We start from the raw sequence: 16,067 nt of genomic DNA, 5'->3' as shown, positions 1-16,067 counted from the left end.
ATAGCTTAATGATAGTTAGCTTCCTTTTTTACCCTGAGTAGACATTATGCCCCCCTTTTTTTTAAACAGGTACCACTTTTTTTGGTAACCACTTTGGTAACATACAGTTCACCCATTTAGGGTGTACAATTCAATGATTTCAATGTATATTCACAGACTTGTGCAACCATCACCACAATCAATTTTAGAACATTTTCATCACCTCAGAAGAAACCTCATACTCTTTAGCTGTTAACCCCACAAATCTCACATGCTGCCCAGCCCTAAGCAACTCACTAAGTACTTTCTGTATATTTGCCTGTTCTGGACATTACGTATAAGTGGAATCATGTAATATTTGACTTTTGTGTCTGGCTTCTTTCATTTTCCATAATGTTTTCAAGGTTTATCTATGTGGTAGCATTTATCAGTAGTTAATTCCTTTTTGTGACTGAGTAATAGTCCATTGTACGAGTAAACCAAAGAGGGATGCAGAACATTTTCTTAATAGACTTTGTTATGCCAATTGACCTAGGTGCCCCCTGAAAGCATAGTCCCCAGATGCCTGCCCCTGCTACTCTGTCCCTCAGAGTGTTTGGTTGTATTCAGGAAACTTCTTAGCTTTTGGTTTAGTCCAGTTGTGCTGACTTCCCCTGTAGTGTGTGTTGTCCTTCCCTTCACCTAAAATAATTCTTGTCTACCCTCTAGTTGGTGAATACCCCTCTCCTTCACTCCTGACCCTCCTAACCATCAAAGAATATTTTCTTCTGTGTTTAAACCTTTACTTGAGTTCTTATAATAGTGGTCTTATACAATATTTGTCCGTTTTCAACTGACTAAATTCACTCAGCATACTGCCTTCCAGATTCCTCCACGTTATGAGATGTTTCACGGATTCATTGTTGTTCTTTATCGTTGTGTCGTATTCCATTGTGTGAATATACCACAGTTCATCCATTCATCCATTGATGGGCACCTAGATTACTTCCATCTCTTTGCTGTTGTTAACAGTGCTGCAGTGAACATAGGTGTGCAGATATCTATTCGTGTGACAGCTCTTATTTCTGTAGGATATATTCCAGGGAGTGGGATTGCTGGATCATATGGTACTTCTATTCCTAGCTTTTTAAGGAAGCGCCAAATCTATTTCCAAAGTGGTTATACCATTTTACATTCCCACCAACAGTGTGTAAGTGTTCCAGTCTCCCACAACCTCTCCAACATTTATTATTTTGTGCTTTTTGGTTTAATGCTAGCCTTGTTGGGGTGAGATGGTATCTCATTGTAGTTTTGATTTGCATATCTCTAGTGGTTAATGATCATCAGCATTTCCTCATGTGTCTGTTAGCTGCCTGAATGTCTTCTTTGGTGAAGTGCCTGTTCATATCCTTTGCCCATTTTTTAATTGGGTTATTTGTCTTTTTGTTGTTGAGGTTTGGCAGTATCTTGTAGATTTCAGAAATTAGACTCTGATGGGATTGTCATAGCCAAAAATTTTCTCCCAGTCTGTAGGTTGTCTTTTGACTCTTTTGGTGAAGTCTTTTGATGAGCATAAGTGTTTCATTTTTAGGGGCTTTCAGTTATCTACTTTCTCTTCTATTGTTTGTGCATTGTTACTTATGGTTCGTATTGTGTTTATGCCATGTGTTAGGGCTCCTAGCATTGTCCCTATTTTTTCTTCCGTGATGTTTATCATTTTCACTTTTATATTTAACTCTTTGATCCATTTTGAGTTAGTTTTTGTGCATGGTGTGAGGTATGGGTCTTGTTTCAGTTTTTTGCGGATGGATATCCAGTTATGCCCGCACCATTTGTTAAAGAGACTGTCTTTTCCCCATTTAATGGACTTTGGGCCTTTGTCAAATATTGACTGTTCACAGGTGAATGAATTTACATCTGGATTCTCAATTCTGTTCCATTGGTCTATGTATCTGTTGTTGTACCAGTACCAGGCTGTTTTGACTATTGTGGCGGTATAATAGGTTCTAAAATTAGGTAGCGTGAAGACTCCCACGTTGTTCTTTTTGAGTAATGCTTTACTTACCCGGGACCTCTTCCCTGTCCATATGAAATTGGTGATTTGTTTCTCCTTTAAAAATGCTATTGGAATTTGGATCAGGATTGCATTGCATCTGTAGATCTCTTTGGGTGGAATTGACATTTTCATAATGAGTCTTCCTATCCACGAGCAAGGTATGTTTTTCCACTTATGTAGGTATCTTTTGGTTTCTTGCAGTAGTGTCTTGTAATTATCTTTTTATAGATCTTTTACGGCTCTGGTTAGATTTATTCCTAAGTATCTTCTTGGGGGCTATTGTAAATGGTATTGATTAGGTGATTTCCTCTTTGAAGTTCTCTTTCTTGGTATAGAGGAATTCAACTGATTTTTGTATATTTATCTTGTATCCTGATACTTTGCTGAAATCTTCTTTATTAGTTCTGGTAGTTGTCTCCTGGATTCTTTGGGTTTTTCTGTGTATAAGATCATATCATCTGCAAATAGAGATACTTTTACTTCTTCCTTACCAATTTGGATGCCTTTTATTTCTTTTTCTAGCCTAATTACTCTGGCTAGGACCTCCAGCACAGTGTTGAGTGAGAGTGGTGATAAAGGGCATCCTTGTCTGGTTCCTGTTCTTAAGGGGAATGCTTTCAGACTCTTTCCATTTAGGATGATGTTGGCTTTGTATGAATGCCCTTAATTATGTTGAGGAGTTTCCCTTCTATTTCTATTTTGCTGAGAGTTTTTATCATGAATGGGTGTTGGACTTTGTCAAATGCCTTTTCTGCATCAGTTGATAAGATCATGTGGTTCTTGTCTTTTGCTTTATTTATGTGATGGATTACATTGATTGTTTTTCTAATGATGAACCATCCCTGCATACCTGGTATAAATCCCACTTGGTCATGGTGAATTATTTTTACTTTTACTTTTACTTTTCTTGTATGGATTCAGCTCAGGTGTCCAAGTGTTGTTGAATTTTATTGGCTAGAATTTTGTTGAGGATTTTTGTGTCAATGTTCATGAGGGATACTGGTCTGTAATTTTCTCTTTTTGTGATGTCTTTACCTGGTTTTGGTATCAGGGTTGTGCTGGCTTCATAGAATGAGTTTGGGAGTATTCCATCCTTTTCTTTGCTCTGAAATACCTTTAGTAGTAGTGGGATTAACTCTTCTCTGAAAATTTGCTAGAATTCTGCAGTGAAACCTTCAGGGCCAGGGCTTTTTTTTGTTGAGAGTTTTTAAATTACCTATTCAATCTCTTCTTTTGTTATAGGTTTATTTAGTTCTACTTCTGTTTGTATTAGTTTAGATAGGTACTGTGTTTCTAGAAATTTACCCGTTTTCTCTAGGTTTTCAAATTTATTGGAGTATAATTTTTCATAGTATTCTGTTATGATTCTTTTAATTTCAGTTGGGTCTGTTGTGATATCACCCATCTCATTCCTTATTCTTTTCCTCTAGAAAATTTCTTTTTGTTTTAGGAGTTTGCTGAAGCCTTCATGGTCTGCCCTTTATGTGATTTGATATTGACTGTTGTCTCTGAGCCATCAATAAGTTATTATATTTGCTTATTTTATGTTTGCTTACTGTGTCCTAGCTTCTTGTTTTGTTTTGATATGTTCAAATAGGCTGCTCGTGTGAGCTAATTTGATTATTGGCACCTTTGAAGCTTTAATATCCTGTCATCAGGTGGTTAGATTTGTTCTAGGTATGTGAGCCCAGGAGTCCATTTACTTTTCTTGTATGGATTCAGCTCAGGTGTCCAAGTAGTCAGTCACCAAGCATGTGGTGCAAGCTCTCACCTGTAGTCCTAGATGGGCAGGGGTGATTGGTGTAGGCACAGGTATCTAGCCACAGTAGGGGGTCACGCATTGAGCAAGGCAGGGGGCTGACGGCCGCGCCTGAGTGTCTGGGAGGAAAGCATTTCCCTGTTCCCTAGAGTGCATAGGTGGGTGGGTTTTGCAGCTGAAATATGACCTCCCAGTGCTGTTGGCTGTAAGGAATGGGAGGCACCACTTATTCTTGGAGGCCTGTCACAGGTGGCTAGGTGGCATGGGTGGAGCCACCAGTCCTCGGGCCCCTGACGTGGGTATGTAAGGACCCTGCTTAACGGGCAGAGCAGTGTCAAATGTCACGAACCTGCCACTTCACCATATAGCTGATACAGTTGAAGTTAGGCTTCAGGTATATACCCTGTCATACTGTACTACTGAGGGCCTACGCTGCTGAAATGCAGGGGTGAAAGGCATTCAAAGGCTGTGGACCCCTTATGCCTGTGCCTAGGCAAAGGAGCTGTGCCTACCCTGAGTTCCTGGCTTAGGGGAGCTGGCAGATTATTTTTGCCCCCTGCAAGGTCAGGAGAATGGCTCAGGGCGTGTGACTGGTCCTCCTTCTGGCCCAGGGGATGCAACAGTTGCTGAAGCTGGCCCGGCACTCTGTGCAGTGTAGGGAGGGGGCAGGTAAATGGGAGAGAGGTTTTTCACAAAGTGGGTGTTTTTTGATCTGCGCAGTAGGTCAGATGCATTCACTTATCTTTAGCCAGTTGAGCAACACTTTTCACTGGTTCTGGAGGACTGAGTAGACTCTCTGCCATTGGGTCTCTCCCGATGTCGAAAATGTTTCCCGAGCGCCACTGCTTGCCTCACTGCGCACGCCAGCTCATCTGGCCTGAAAGGTGCCAGCTCACGCCAGGTCAGGTCTGGCAACTCGTCGCTGCTTCTGAACTGTCTCTCCCTCCCTCTTCTGCTCAGTTCAGTTCCTCAACTTTGCCTTTGATGTTCACAGCTCCTAGGTGGTTGTATATAATCGATTCACTTGTTTTTTTCAGGTCTTTGTTCTAAGAGGGACCACCGGAAGCATCTGACTACTCCACCATCTTGGCCTCACCTCTCTTTCTAGAAGTTTTTCCATTTCATCTAAGTTATCTAATCATTAGTGTGCAGTTGTTCATAGTGTAAGATTGGTAGGAGTGTCCTTCTTTCATTTCTGATTCTAGCAATTTGAGTCTTCCTTTTTTTTTCTTGGTCAGTCTAACTAAACATTTGTTAATTTTGTCTGTCTTTTCAAAGAATCAACACACACTTTATATTATTTCTGTAAATATCCCTTCTGCCTACTTAGTGCCCCCTTTCCCGCTTCTCATTGTTACACACACACACACACCCCTCCAATTCCAATTTCAGTTCATCAGTGTAGGGTTTATTCTGTTGTTTCCCTTTATAAATTTCTAACTCCTTTATCTGACAATGAAACATAGATCCCATTATCCTCAGTATACTTACTTGTTTGCTCAGTTCTCTGTACAAAACCAGTTTCCCACCCTTTGTCAAGCACCACTCTGCTTGGCCACCTTCTTCATACAGGCTTCAATCCCTCAGTTTTTCACATTTGAATGTCTCTGAAATCAGATGTATCTCAGAATTGATGGTGTGTCATAAAATTTTATTAGTACAATTAATTATTGGAAGTACGTAAAATAATAGTACCTGTTACAATCAATGACATCTTAGATTTGAGGAGGTATGGTAATTTAGATACCTATTTGCTTAGAGTTAAAGAAAATTGAAGAGTTTGCATAACTGAGTCATTCACTATAGTGAATTCCATTAATTTTAGATAACTGAGAAGAAATTCTTCTGGAATTAATCATTTCTGAATTATAACTTGTCTGTGAAGAAAGTAATTTTCTTTTTGTATTTGTTGTGTCATCTCATGATCAGAGCAGTAAAAGTAGTATCTGCCAGATACACGAGCATTTTACTGTATTAGAGACTGACTTCTAGATCTTTTTAAGAAAAATGTAGATACAGTATTTCAAAGCACTCTTGTGTTATATTCTAACTTTAAACATTAAAATGTATTTCAGTCACCTCTGGTAACCAGATAACTGCTACTCCTTCATGACTTTGTTCTCTTGAGCTACTTTTATTGATTGTCATTTATATTCCTCTCTTTTAAATATCTATCTTATCTTCCAAAACCTTGCTGTTATAGTATTAAAATGTATTTATTGGCTGTCATCTTTTATACTAATCTGTAAGAATGAAGTATTCATTGTATTCATAGGATCTTCGAAATCAACTCTATGAATCCTATTATTTAAATTTTATTTCTGCTATTTCAAGAAGTAAACTGGAAGATATTGCAAATGCAGCATTAGCAGCTAGTGCAGTGACACAAGTAGCCAAGGTAAGAGCTTTTGTTTGGCTGATAACCTTCCGTTAATGTTCTAAAATTTAACGATATTCTGAAACTTGTTAATTGACATAATATGTAATTCAAATGAGCAGAGTGAAATTTTGAGACTCAGTACTTTTGGGAAGAGTGCCAATAATGTAAACTATCTACAACTTGAACTAGGCAAAAGAAACCAAACTAAAGGAGCCCACTGTTCTATGAATCTGAAAGGAGAAAAACAAAAAACCCCACAACTGATCAGCAGAATCAGTTTTTGCTTTGGGCTGGGTTTTGTATAATCTGTTTTAGCGCAATTCAAAAATAGTTTTGACAGTTGCGGTGTCATAAATTGTCCTTCAAAATATCTTGGTATTGTTTTAACTGTAATTACTATAGTCAGTATGCTATCTCTAGATCTTTTCTTCCTTTAGGAGATAGGATCCAAGAAAGCTATGTTGCATATTTTAAGGGAAAAGGAATTCACAACGGACTAGTAATCTGTATCATAGTGAGTTTTCAGTTAGGTTCAGCTTCAGTTATAAGTAAATATGTAAAGCATATTCATCGTTACAGCCCTGTTGTGCCCTGTGCTCCTCGAATTTGGACAAGACATAAATAAAAATTCAAGGAAACTATGTAGGGCAAAGGAGCCCTGGTAGCGCTGTGCTTAAGCGCTCAGCTGCGAACTGAAAGGTCAGCAGTTCAACCCCCCCAGCCACTCTTTGGGAGAAAGATGTGGCAGTCTGCTTCTGTAAACATTTACAACCTTGGAAACCCCTGTGGGTCAGTTCTGCTGTGTCATATAGGGTCACTGTGAGTTGGAATTTGACTCGATGGCAGTGGGTTTGATTTTTTTATGTAGGGCGAATTAAATACTAAACAACTGTGCATTTAACATCCCATTTTTCCCCACTGATAGATTTTTCATTCTTAGACATAGATGGTCAACTACTACCTCTGGTTTGTTTTTGAGGCTCATGCCTTAATGTTCTTGCTCTTCCAAAATTTGTCATTAATTTTACATAAAATTTTAAGAACAGCTTTCAATTTGTTTAAATAAATTTATTTCAAATAGTTTTCTTACTTTTTCTTTAGTTTGCACTTCTAAGAAAGAGGTGAAAACTTTTTCCCACTTTATTTATAGCGTATAAAAATTCTTGGTGGAAAAAGTTACTGTGATTTTCTTAGGCAAGTGTGATTAAAGTGGATATAAAATTTTTAAATTGCGGTTTTTCTTCAAAATTGGTATCCATTCCTATCACGGTCAACAAGTTTTAATTTTATATCTATTTAAATTTTGTTTTTTGAAAACATTGCTCTCATCCTTAATGTCTAAAAGTTTGTTTTTATTGCTTTTTAATATTCTTAACTATTGGTACTCACTTAGGTAATCTGCTAGAGAGCACAATTTTTAGTTATTGAATGTGACTATAATTTTTTTCATTTTACCATTCGTAGAATAAATCAAGCTAAATTTACTTTGAACATGGTTATATTTTAAAATTGATTTGTAAACCTTTTCTTTTGTTTCTAGGTTTTTGACCAGTATCTCAATTTTATTACTTTGGAAGATGATATGTTTGTATTATGTAATCAAAATAAGGAGCTTGTTTCATATCGTGGTACGTAAAAATAGGAATATTCGAGTTAATTGTTAACAAAATGAATGGTGTTCTATAAGAAAAAAATAGCAAACATATTGAATGTACTCTAAAACCAGCTTTGTTTACAGCAGTAAAACTAGTACATATTTAAATGTAGAGTAGCTTTATGAATAACAGTAAAATATTTTTAAAAACACAAAGAAAACAACTCTCAGGCTGAATTCTGTACCATAAAAATAACATTAAATGGCAGGAATGCTAATAAATCTATTTTTTTAAATTTATTTTGTTGTTATTGAGAATATATACAGCAAGACATACACCAGTTCTGGTTTCAACATGTACAGTTCAGTGACACTGATTACATTCTTCGAGTTGGGCAATCATTCTCACTCTCCTTTTCTGAGTTGTTCCTCCCCTATGCACGTAAACTTACTGCCCCCTAAGATTCCTATCTGATCTTTCGAGTTGCTGTTGTCACTTTGATTCCATATAGATAGTTCTTAAAAGTGCATGATGCTTAAGGCAGACATTTTTTTACTAGTTAAGCTAAACTATTGTTTGGTTTTAAGAAGTCTTCAGAGGATATTTTTGGTTTAAGTTTTAAAGATTATGTCAGGGCAGTAGTTTCAGAGTTCATCCAGCCCCATAGCTTCAGAAAGTCTGGAGTCTGTGAGAATTTGAAATTCAGTTCTACATTTTCCCCTTTTGATCAGGATTCTTCTATAGAATCTGATCAAAATGATCCGTAATGGTAGCCTAATAGAGCTATTTTATAAGCTCAATTAAGTACCAATTCTCTGACCTTTTAGGTGCGTCAACAGCAACTTGTATGAAACACACAGTATTTTAGCAGCAGAATTCTGTTACTCTTCTAGTTCGTTGACTTTGGACAAGAACAAGTTATTTCTCTGTGCTTTGGTTTTCTCATCTGTAAAATGGAGATAATAATAGTATCTGTCTCATAGGGTTTTTGTGAGAATTAAATGGATTAGTATATGTGAAATGTCTAGAAAAGTTTCTGGCACATAGAGAACACTAAGTAAGTAAATCACTTAAAAATAGCTAATATTGCTATTTGTCAAGATCAGAGAACAGTAAGTCTCTGGAGTCATCAGCTACTATAGTAATGTTTTAGAATAAAGTATATGTGCCATTCAAAAAAGTAGGGGCTATTAAACTCACTTGATTCTTATATCCTGTTCGTATAGTAGTAGGATTGAGTAGCATCTCAATCTCACTACTGAGTATTGGCATTTTAATCCAATGCTGTCATGGTTTGAATTATGTCCCCCAAAAAACGTGTGTATCAATTTGGCTAGGCCATGATTCCTGGTACTGTGTGATTTTCCTGTATGTTGTAAACCTGCCACTATGATGTTAATGAGGGAGGATGGGTGGCAGTTGTGTTAGTAAGGCAGGACTGATCTACAAGACTGGATCGTGTCCTGAAGCAATCTCTTGAGATATGAAAGACAGAAGTGAGCAGTGAGACAAGGGGACCTGATACCATCAAGAAAGCAGTGCCAGGAGCAGAGCGTGTCATTTGGACCGGGGTCCCTGCGCAGAGAAACTCCTAGTCCGGGGGAACACTGAAGAGAAGAAGGCCAACAGAGAGAAAAAGCCTTCCCCTGGAGCTGATGCCCTGACTGTGGACTTACAGCCTACTTTGACTGAGGAAATAAACTTCTCTTCATTAAAACCATCCACTTGTGGTGTTTCTGTTATAGCAGCACTAGATGACTAAGGCAGAATTTGGTACCAAGAGAGTGGGGTGCTGCTCTAACAGATACCTAAAACGTGGAAGTGGTTTTAAAACTGAATGGATAGATGTGCGGCAGTGACAGAAGACCAGCAGCGACAGAGGACCAGCAGCAGCAGAGAACCTACAGCAGCAGAGAAGCAGCAGCAGCAGAGAACCAACAACAGCAGAACCAGGAGACCAGTGAAAGGCAGCACTGGAGCCAACCCAAGGAGCGAGAGAGCTGAATGCCTGTGTGCAGGAGGCTTCCTGGCAGAGTGGGGTGCCTCTGGGCACTTATCCGTGGAGCTAGGCTTGCCGACCCACAGAGCGAGAGAGCTGAGTGTCTGTGTGCACGAGGCTTTCTGGCGGAGTGGGTGCCTCTGGGCACTTATACCGGTGGAGCTACTGAGCTTTCGAACACTTGCCCCAGCAGGGCGGATGCGGGCATGAGGCCCGAGGGCCAAGAGGCCATAAGAAGCAGAAGCTGAAGAGACAAGGGACACAAGAAGCTGAGCTGCCTCAGTCTCAAAAGGTATGGCCATGACCTCAGGGGTTTCCAAGGGTGGAGCCACGGCCTCTGGTGTTTCTAAGGGTGGAGTTGTCTCTCTCATGGACTAGGAGAATGGAGCGCCTAGAGCCAAGGGAGCAGAGTTGCTGTCCCAGTGGGCCTGGAAGGCGGAGCTGAAACCCAGGGCCAAGGGGCCTCCACTCAAAATCCAGAGACTGTGGCAAATACCTAGAGTCTGGAGGGCAGGGCCATTGTGTAAATTGTCTCAGAGAACACAGGATTATTTTCAAAGCCTTGAGGGCTAATGTAATGTGTTCTGCTGACATGCTTGGTGCCTGTTATGCCTTCTTTCCCTGCAATTTCTCCCATTTGTAGTGGAAATGTCTAGCTTATGCCTGTTCTGCCATTGTACCTTTGGAAGCAGATAACTTGTATTCTAGATTTCACAGATGAAGAGGAATTTTTGGATTTTGGACTTGGAGTTAAGACTTTTGCTATGGTATGATAGGGTGAATATGTTTTCCATGTTGCAAGGATGCGATTTTGGGGGGCCAAAGGGTGGAATGTTATGGTTTGAATTATGTCCCCCCCAAAAAAATGTGTCTATCAGTTTGGCTAGGCCATGATTCCTGGTACTGTGTGATTTTCCTGTATGTTGTAAACCTGCCTCTATGATGTTAATGAGGGAGGATGGGTGGCAGTTGTGTTAGTAAGGCAGGACCTGATCTACAAGACTGGATCGTGTCCTGAGGCAGTCTCTTGAGATATGAAAGACAGAAGTGAGCAGTGAGACAGGGGGACCTCGTACCATCAAGAAAGCAGTGCCAGGAGCAGAGCGCGTCCTTTGGACTGGGGTCCCTGCGCAGCGAAACTCCTAGTCCGGGGGAACGTTGATGAGAAGGCTGACAGAGACAAAAAGCCTTCCTCTGGAGCTGATGCCCTGAATTTGGACTTACAGCCTACTTTGACTATGAGGAAATAAACTTCTCTTCATTAAAACCATCCACTTGTGGTGTTTCTGTTATAGCAGCACTGGATGACTAAGACAAATGCTATCTAACTGTCCTAGAATTTGTATTCTCAATTTTGGCAATAGATCATTCCTAGGATTTAGATTAAAATTAACACTCCAACACTACCACTACATTACATTGTCTATGCTGAATAATTTAAAGAAAATGGAAGACTGTATAGATGTGGTTAGCCAATTCATTGAAATAATTAGTAATTGCTACTTAAGGATTGAGATGTTTGAGGGATGACTGGAATGTCCATTGTTCTTAAATGGGGAGTATGGCCTCCTAAGGGCCATTTGGAAATGTGTAAGGATGTTTTTAGTTGCCACAGTTACCAGGGCTGCTACTAACAGTGACCAGGGACTAGGACTTAAGTCAGCTGATTGTCAACATTACTCAACGTCTACAAAATACCTTCACAGCAACCTCTAGTCTAGTGTTTGACCATACAACTGGACACCATGGTTAACTGCATTTATAGGCAGTATATTAAACTTTCTTTTTTAAGCTCTTCAAATACCAGACAAGGCAAATTTATAAATCTTAACTAGCAAAACCTGCCTACATATTTAAACAACTCTTAAATTAAAAATTTTAAAATATATAATGAATCAAAAGTTTATTAAACATTCTAATAATCATTTTTCTTATACTTCTCAACTTAAAAAAGTCACAAGTCTGAAATTACTTACTTTAAAGTATAATTGATATAATTACAGTTGATCTTTCAGATTCTCTGTAATAATAGTAATAGCTTGCTGTATGTCAATCAGTGTTCTGTGTGCTTTACATATCAGCTCATATACTCCTCAGAATAACTTTGTGGAGTAGGTCCTGTTATTATTTCATTTTCCAGATGAGAAAACTGAGGCACAGATACTAAGTAACTTGATGAGGAAGTAGCAGAGCCAGGTTGCTAAGCCTAGGCAGTCTCACTCCAGAGATAGTGCACTTAAGCATTATGTAATTGTATCCCAAATTCTCTCAAATATTGCATGTTATTTTAGTTACCTAGTGTTACCATAACAAATACTACAGGTGGGTGGCTTTGGAAGAACAAAAATTATCTTCTCACATTTCAGGAGGCTAGAAGTCCTCTCATTCCCAGGGTGATTCTCATACCCAATAAAGTTTGGAAACCACTGCTGTTCAGTTTAATAGAGAAGAAAATAAATTCACATAACTTATTAGTGCAAAGAAGATGATTCATGTTGTTGGTCTTGGCATAAATGATTTGCACTGTCTTTTTCTGGCAGTAGCTAGATAACGGGATCAGTAGTTTCTTGAGACCATCTAGTGTTTGTGAATAAAATTATCGAATAGGATATTTATTTTTCAGTTTACTCTGGCAAAAGTTATACTTTATGTGTGTGTGTTTTTTTCCCTTTATGTTTCACTCCTGATACTGATGTTGTGTTTTATTTTGAGGTAGTTTAATTGGGTGTGGCATAGTGGTTAAGAGTTCGGCTACTAACCAAAAGATCAGCAGTTCAAATCCACCAGGCACTCCTTGGAAACCCTATGGGACAATTCTGCTCTGTCCGATAGGATCGCTAAGGGTCAGAATCAACTTGACAACAGTGGGTTTTTTTTTAAATTTTGTGTGTGTGTGCATGTGTGTGTTTTAGATGAAAGTTTGCGCAGCAAATTAGATTCCCGTTCAACAATTTATACACAGATTGTTCTGTGACATTGGTTAAAGTCCCCACAATATGTCAGCACTCTCACCATTTCCACCCCACCTGCCCCATTTCCATCCATCCAGTTTCCCTGCCCCCACCTTGCCTTCTCATCTTTTCTTTTGGGTAAATGTTGACTGTTTGGTCTCATATAGTTGATTGTTTAAAGGAGCACATTCCTCACGGTATTATTGTTTATTTTATAGGCCAATCTGTTATTTGGCCAAAAAGATGAGGTAGTTTAATTTTTAATGAAAATTTGTTCACTTAAAAAATTTGTAATGCATAAAGAATTTTACTTGTTTGAGTACTAGAAATGTTATCAGACTGATACTGATCAAAATTTTAGTTATTTTAAGATTTTATTAAACGACAAAAGTATAAATTTTGGTCATTTTTTCCCCTTTACCTATGTCATTTTAGCCATTAACAGGCCAGATATCACAGACACAGAAATGGAGACTGTTATGGACACTATTGTTGACAGCCTCTTCTGCTTTTTTGTTACACTAGGTAAGTTTTCACATCTTTCTGGTTGCTTCTTCAAAGTAAATTAATTATTTAACAACTAATTTTAATCTACTGTACTGTGATATGATCCCTTTTTATCTATCTGGATCTCTACAGGCTCTGTCTCCAGAGTTGGAGTAAAACCGTATTCTTTTAATAACTTGACATGGTTATTCCTCTTGAGTTAACATTTAGCAGACCAGTTGAATTACCACCTTAGATCTCTCTGGCAGTTTTAACTTTCTAATATATTGTTTGAATGGTTTGGTGGTGACTTCACCTATGTATCTGCTAATTTTCTCAATATTTCTTTATTAAAAAAACCAAAAATACTTCTGAGTAGAGATACATGCCTGGTAACTATTAAGACAAAAGTCCTAATGTTCCATAAAACGCTACATTTGCATATACTCCTAATCCACCTAGACCCTCAATTTAAAATATTTCTTTGAATCATCTAAACTTACTTATAGCTACATTGTAATTAGTATCTACTATGTGGCTTTATGAAGCCCTGGTAGCACAATGGTTGAGAGCTCAGCTGTTAACCAACAGGTTGACAGTTTGAATCCACCAGCCACTCCTTGGAAACCATATGGGGCAGTTCTACTCTGTCCTGTAGGGTCAGTATGAATCAAAATCAACCAATGGCAACACATTTGGCTTATTTGAATTTTTTATGACAAGCATATATAACTTTTGCTATCAGGAGAAAATTCAGGAATAGTCTACATTTTTACTTTTGCAAATTGAGTATGCTTTCCTATAGAATATAAAATGTAACAATTTTAGCATAAGAAAGATTACAGTGTTTTATGAAATTTTCAGTGCAATAGTATTTTTTCCTATTAATTTAGGCTTTCAGCCTTTGATAAAACTTACTGAAGTAATAAAGGGAGAGAGAAATTAAGTTGATTTGATAGTGAATTGAAGCCGTATTTTAGGAGCATTTCACATAATGTGAAGAATGTGTTTTCTATAATCTTTTAAACTACTGTTTTTTAAAAAGATACAATACTTGCTTGTTAATTTGTAAAATAAGGAGAAAGTAATAATCCCAACTGCTACATTAGCCAAGCTCTCTTCATTCTTTTACTTTAAGTCAGATTAAAGATTAAAATGAACCCTGAGAGTAGAGAGTAAACTTCTTTGAAACTGTGTATAGGGACTGAAAATGCTGACTCAATGGATTCATTGAAAAAAATCTTGCCACAGTGATAGTTTAACTCTAGTGTCTTTTCTTACTCCATAAAGTTCTCTTTATAAGTGAAAGGTTCGTTTCTGAACCTTGCTTTTACTCTTGAGATTATAAAACCTTTTACTTCTGTAGCTTCAAATTGTATTTGAATAATACAATATTATTATTGTATTCAACAATATATGTTGAATAATACAACATAATAGTATGTTATTTGTTTTATGTTGATGTATTTTATGAATATTCATTTTAATTAACAAAAGCTAAGATCAGTGCTAACATCTATTGTTAAAATAGGTGCTGTTCCTATAATCAGATGTTCAAGAGGAACAGCAGCAGAGATGGTAGCAGTGGTAAGTTTGTGCAAATAATATGATTTGGGCATAAATAATATTGTGTGAATTATTTTCTATAACTACTTCAGTGTTTTCATTAATGTTAACTGTATAATTGGTATGAGTTATTGATTAAGTACCAGTGGCAAATGTTTTTGTTTCATTACATTGAGATTCCACCAAAGATAAAAAGTAATCATTGTATATACTTCTGTGTGATAGAGTAAAATTATTTATTTCAGTGTGCTATTCTAGCACTTTCTTCCCTCCTCAAATGTATATTCCTCATTCAGCCTTGTCTGTCCAATAGTATTTTACACTTATTTGACCCCCCCCAAGTCATTTAATATTTAATTTCGTTTAACAAATACTCATTAACAATCACAACGTTTTTAAAATGGTGCTGTGTATTTTGCTACCCCACTCACTGTATTGGAGTAAAATGTTCAGTATAGACTGAGCATTCAGAAATTTGCTATGCTGTATGAGAGACAAACTTGAATTGTAAACTTTCACTTAAAGTACAACAATAAAAAAAAATTTGCTGCTATGAAGATTAAAAAAAAAAGTATTAGACTTCGGGCAAAATGTCGCTCTAGGCAGAAGCACCACGCTGTCCCTCCACAGCAAAGATCTGAAAAGCTAAGCCAAACCAAGAAAACAACAATCCTGAAACCCTAAAACATCAAATGAAGAGGTAAAGAACTCAGCCAAGCACCAAATGGAGTGAGAAAACTGACAGAATAGAGAGCGAGGAGAGATTCATGGAGAGGTCCCCTATCAGCTAACGCAGCGCGGATCTGCCATCTTGGACTCCTGTCAAAGACCAGCAAACGGGGTATGAGAAAGCAGCTTCACAGAGCTTCCAGTGGCAGACAAAACAACCGGTAATTTGCGATATACGCTTTCCCACCCCCCTCCATTCTTCACCCCACTCGGCCTCGTCTGCTTTCCGCAGCCACAATCTTTTGTCCGGGAAGCACCGGCTGCTTGGATTCCACCCACCCGAACGGGCCAACTCTCTGAGTGCCATTTGTTGGCTGCTGGTGTTGCTTTTTTCCACTTCTTTTGATTTCTTCCTTACCTCTCACCACCTCCCCATCCTTTCACTCAAATACCTGGCTCTGTGTGCCATCTTTGCTTCTTCCTGAGGGGCTTGGAGCTCCGGTAATTTGTGATACACGCTTTCCCACGCCCTACCCTTCTTCACCCGCACTCGGCGTCCTCTGCTTCCCGCAGACACAGTCTCTGTCCGGGAAGCACTGGCTGCTTGCATTCCACTAGCCTGCACTAGCTGGCTCTCTGAGTGCCATT

General features: G+C 38.3%; 1 protein-coding gene across 4 annotated transcripts in view; it reads left to right on the top strand.

Annotated features, from left to right (window-relative positions):
• SCFD1 (sec1 family domain containing 1) overlaps nt 1-16,067 on the top strand; it is a 114,771-nt gene that overhangs the window by 9,807 nt on the left and 88,897 nt on the right. For all 4 annotated transcript variants that reach the window (XR_002824121.1, XR_002824120.1, XM_004376537.3 and 1 more), the window contains exons 5-8: nt 6,049-6,171; nt 7,694-7,781; nt 13,134-13,223; nt 14,716-14,771. Coding sequence is in view for 2 of the 4 variants with exons in the window: in XM_004376537.3 (XP_004376594.1) it covers nt 6,049-6,171; nt 7,694-7,781; nt 13,134-13,223; nt 14,716-14,771 (357 nt within the window). In the remaining 2 variants the exon portion in view is untranslated. The remainder of the gene's footprint in view (nt 1-6,048; nt 6,172-7,693; nt 7,782-13,133; nt 13,224-14,715; nt 14,772-16,067) is intronic.

This window comes from Trichechus manatus, unplaced genomic scaffold (assembly GCF_000243295.1).
Source record: "Trichechus manatus latirostris isolate Lorelei unplaced genomic scaffold, TriManLat1.0 scaffold00043, whole genome shotgun sequence".
Classification (NCBI taxonomy): Eukaryota; Metazoa; Chordata; class Mammalia; order Sirenia; family Trichechidae; genus Trichechus; species Trichechus manatus.
Note: the sequence above shows the minus strand (reverse complement) of the source record. Positions and strands in the feature narration are given on the sequence as shown.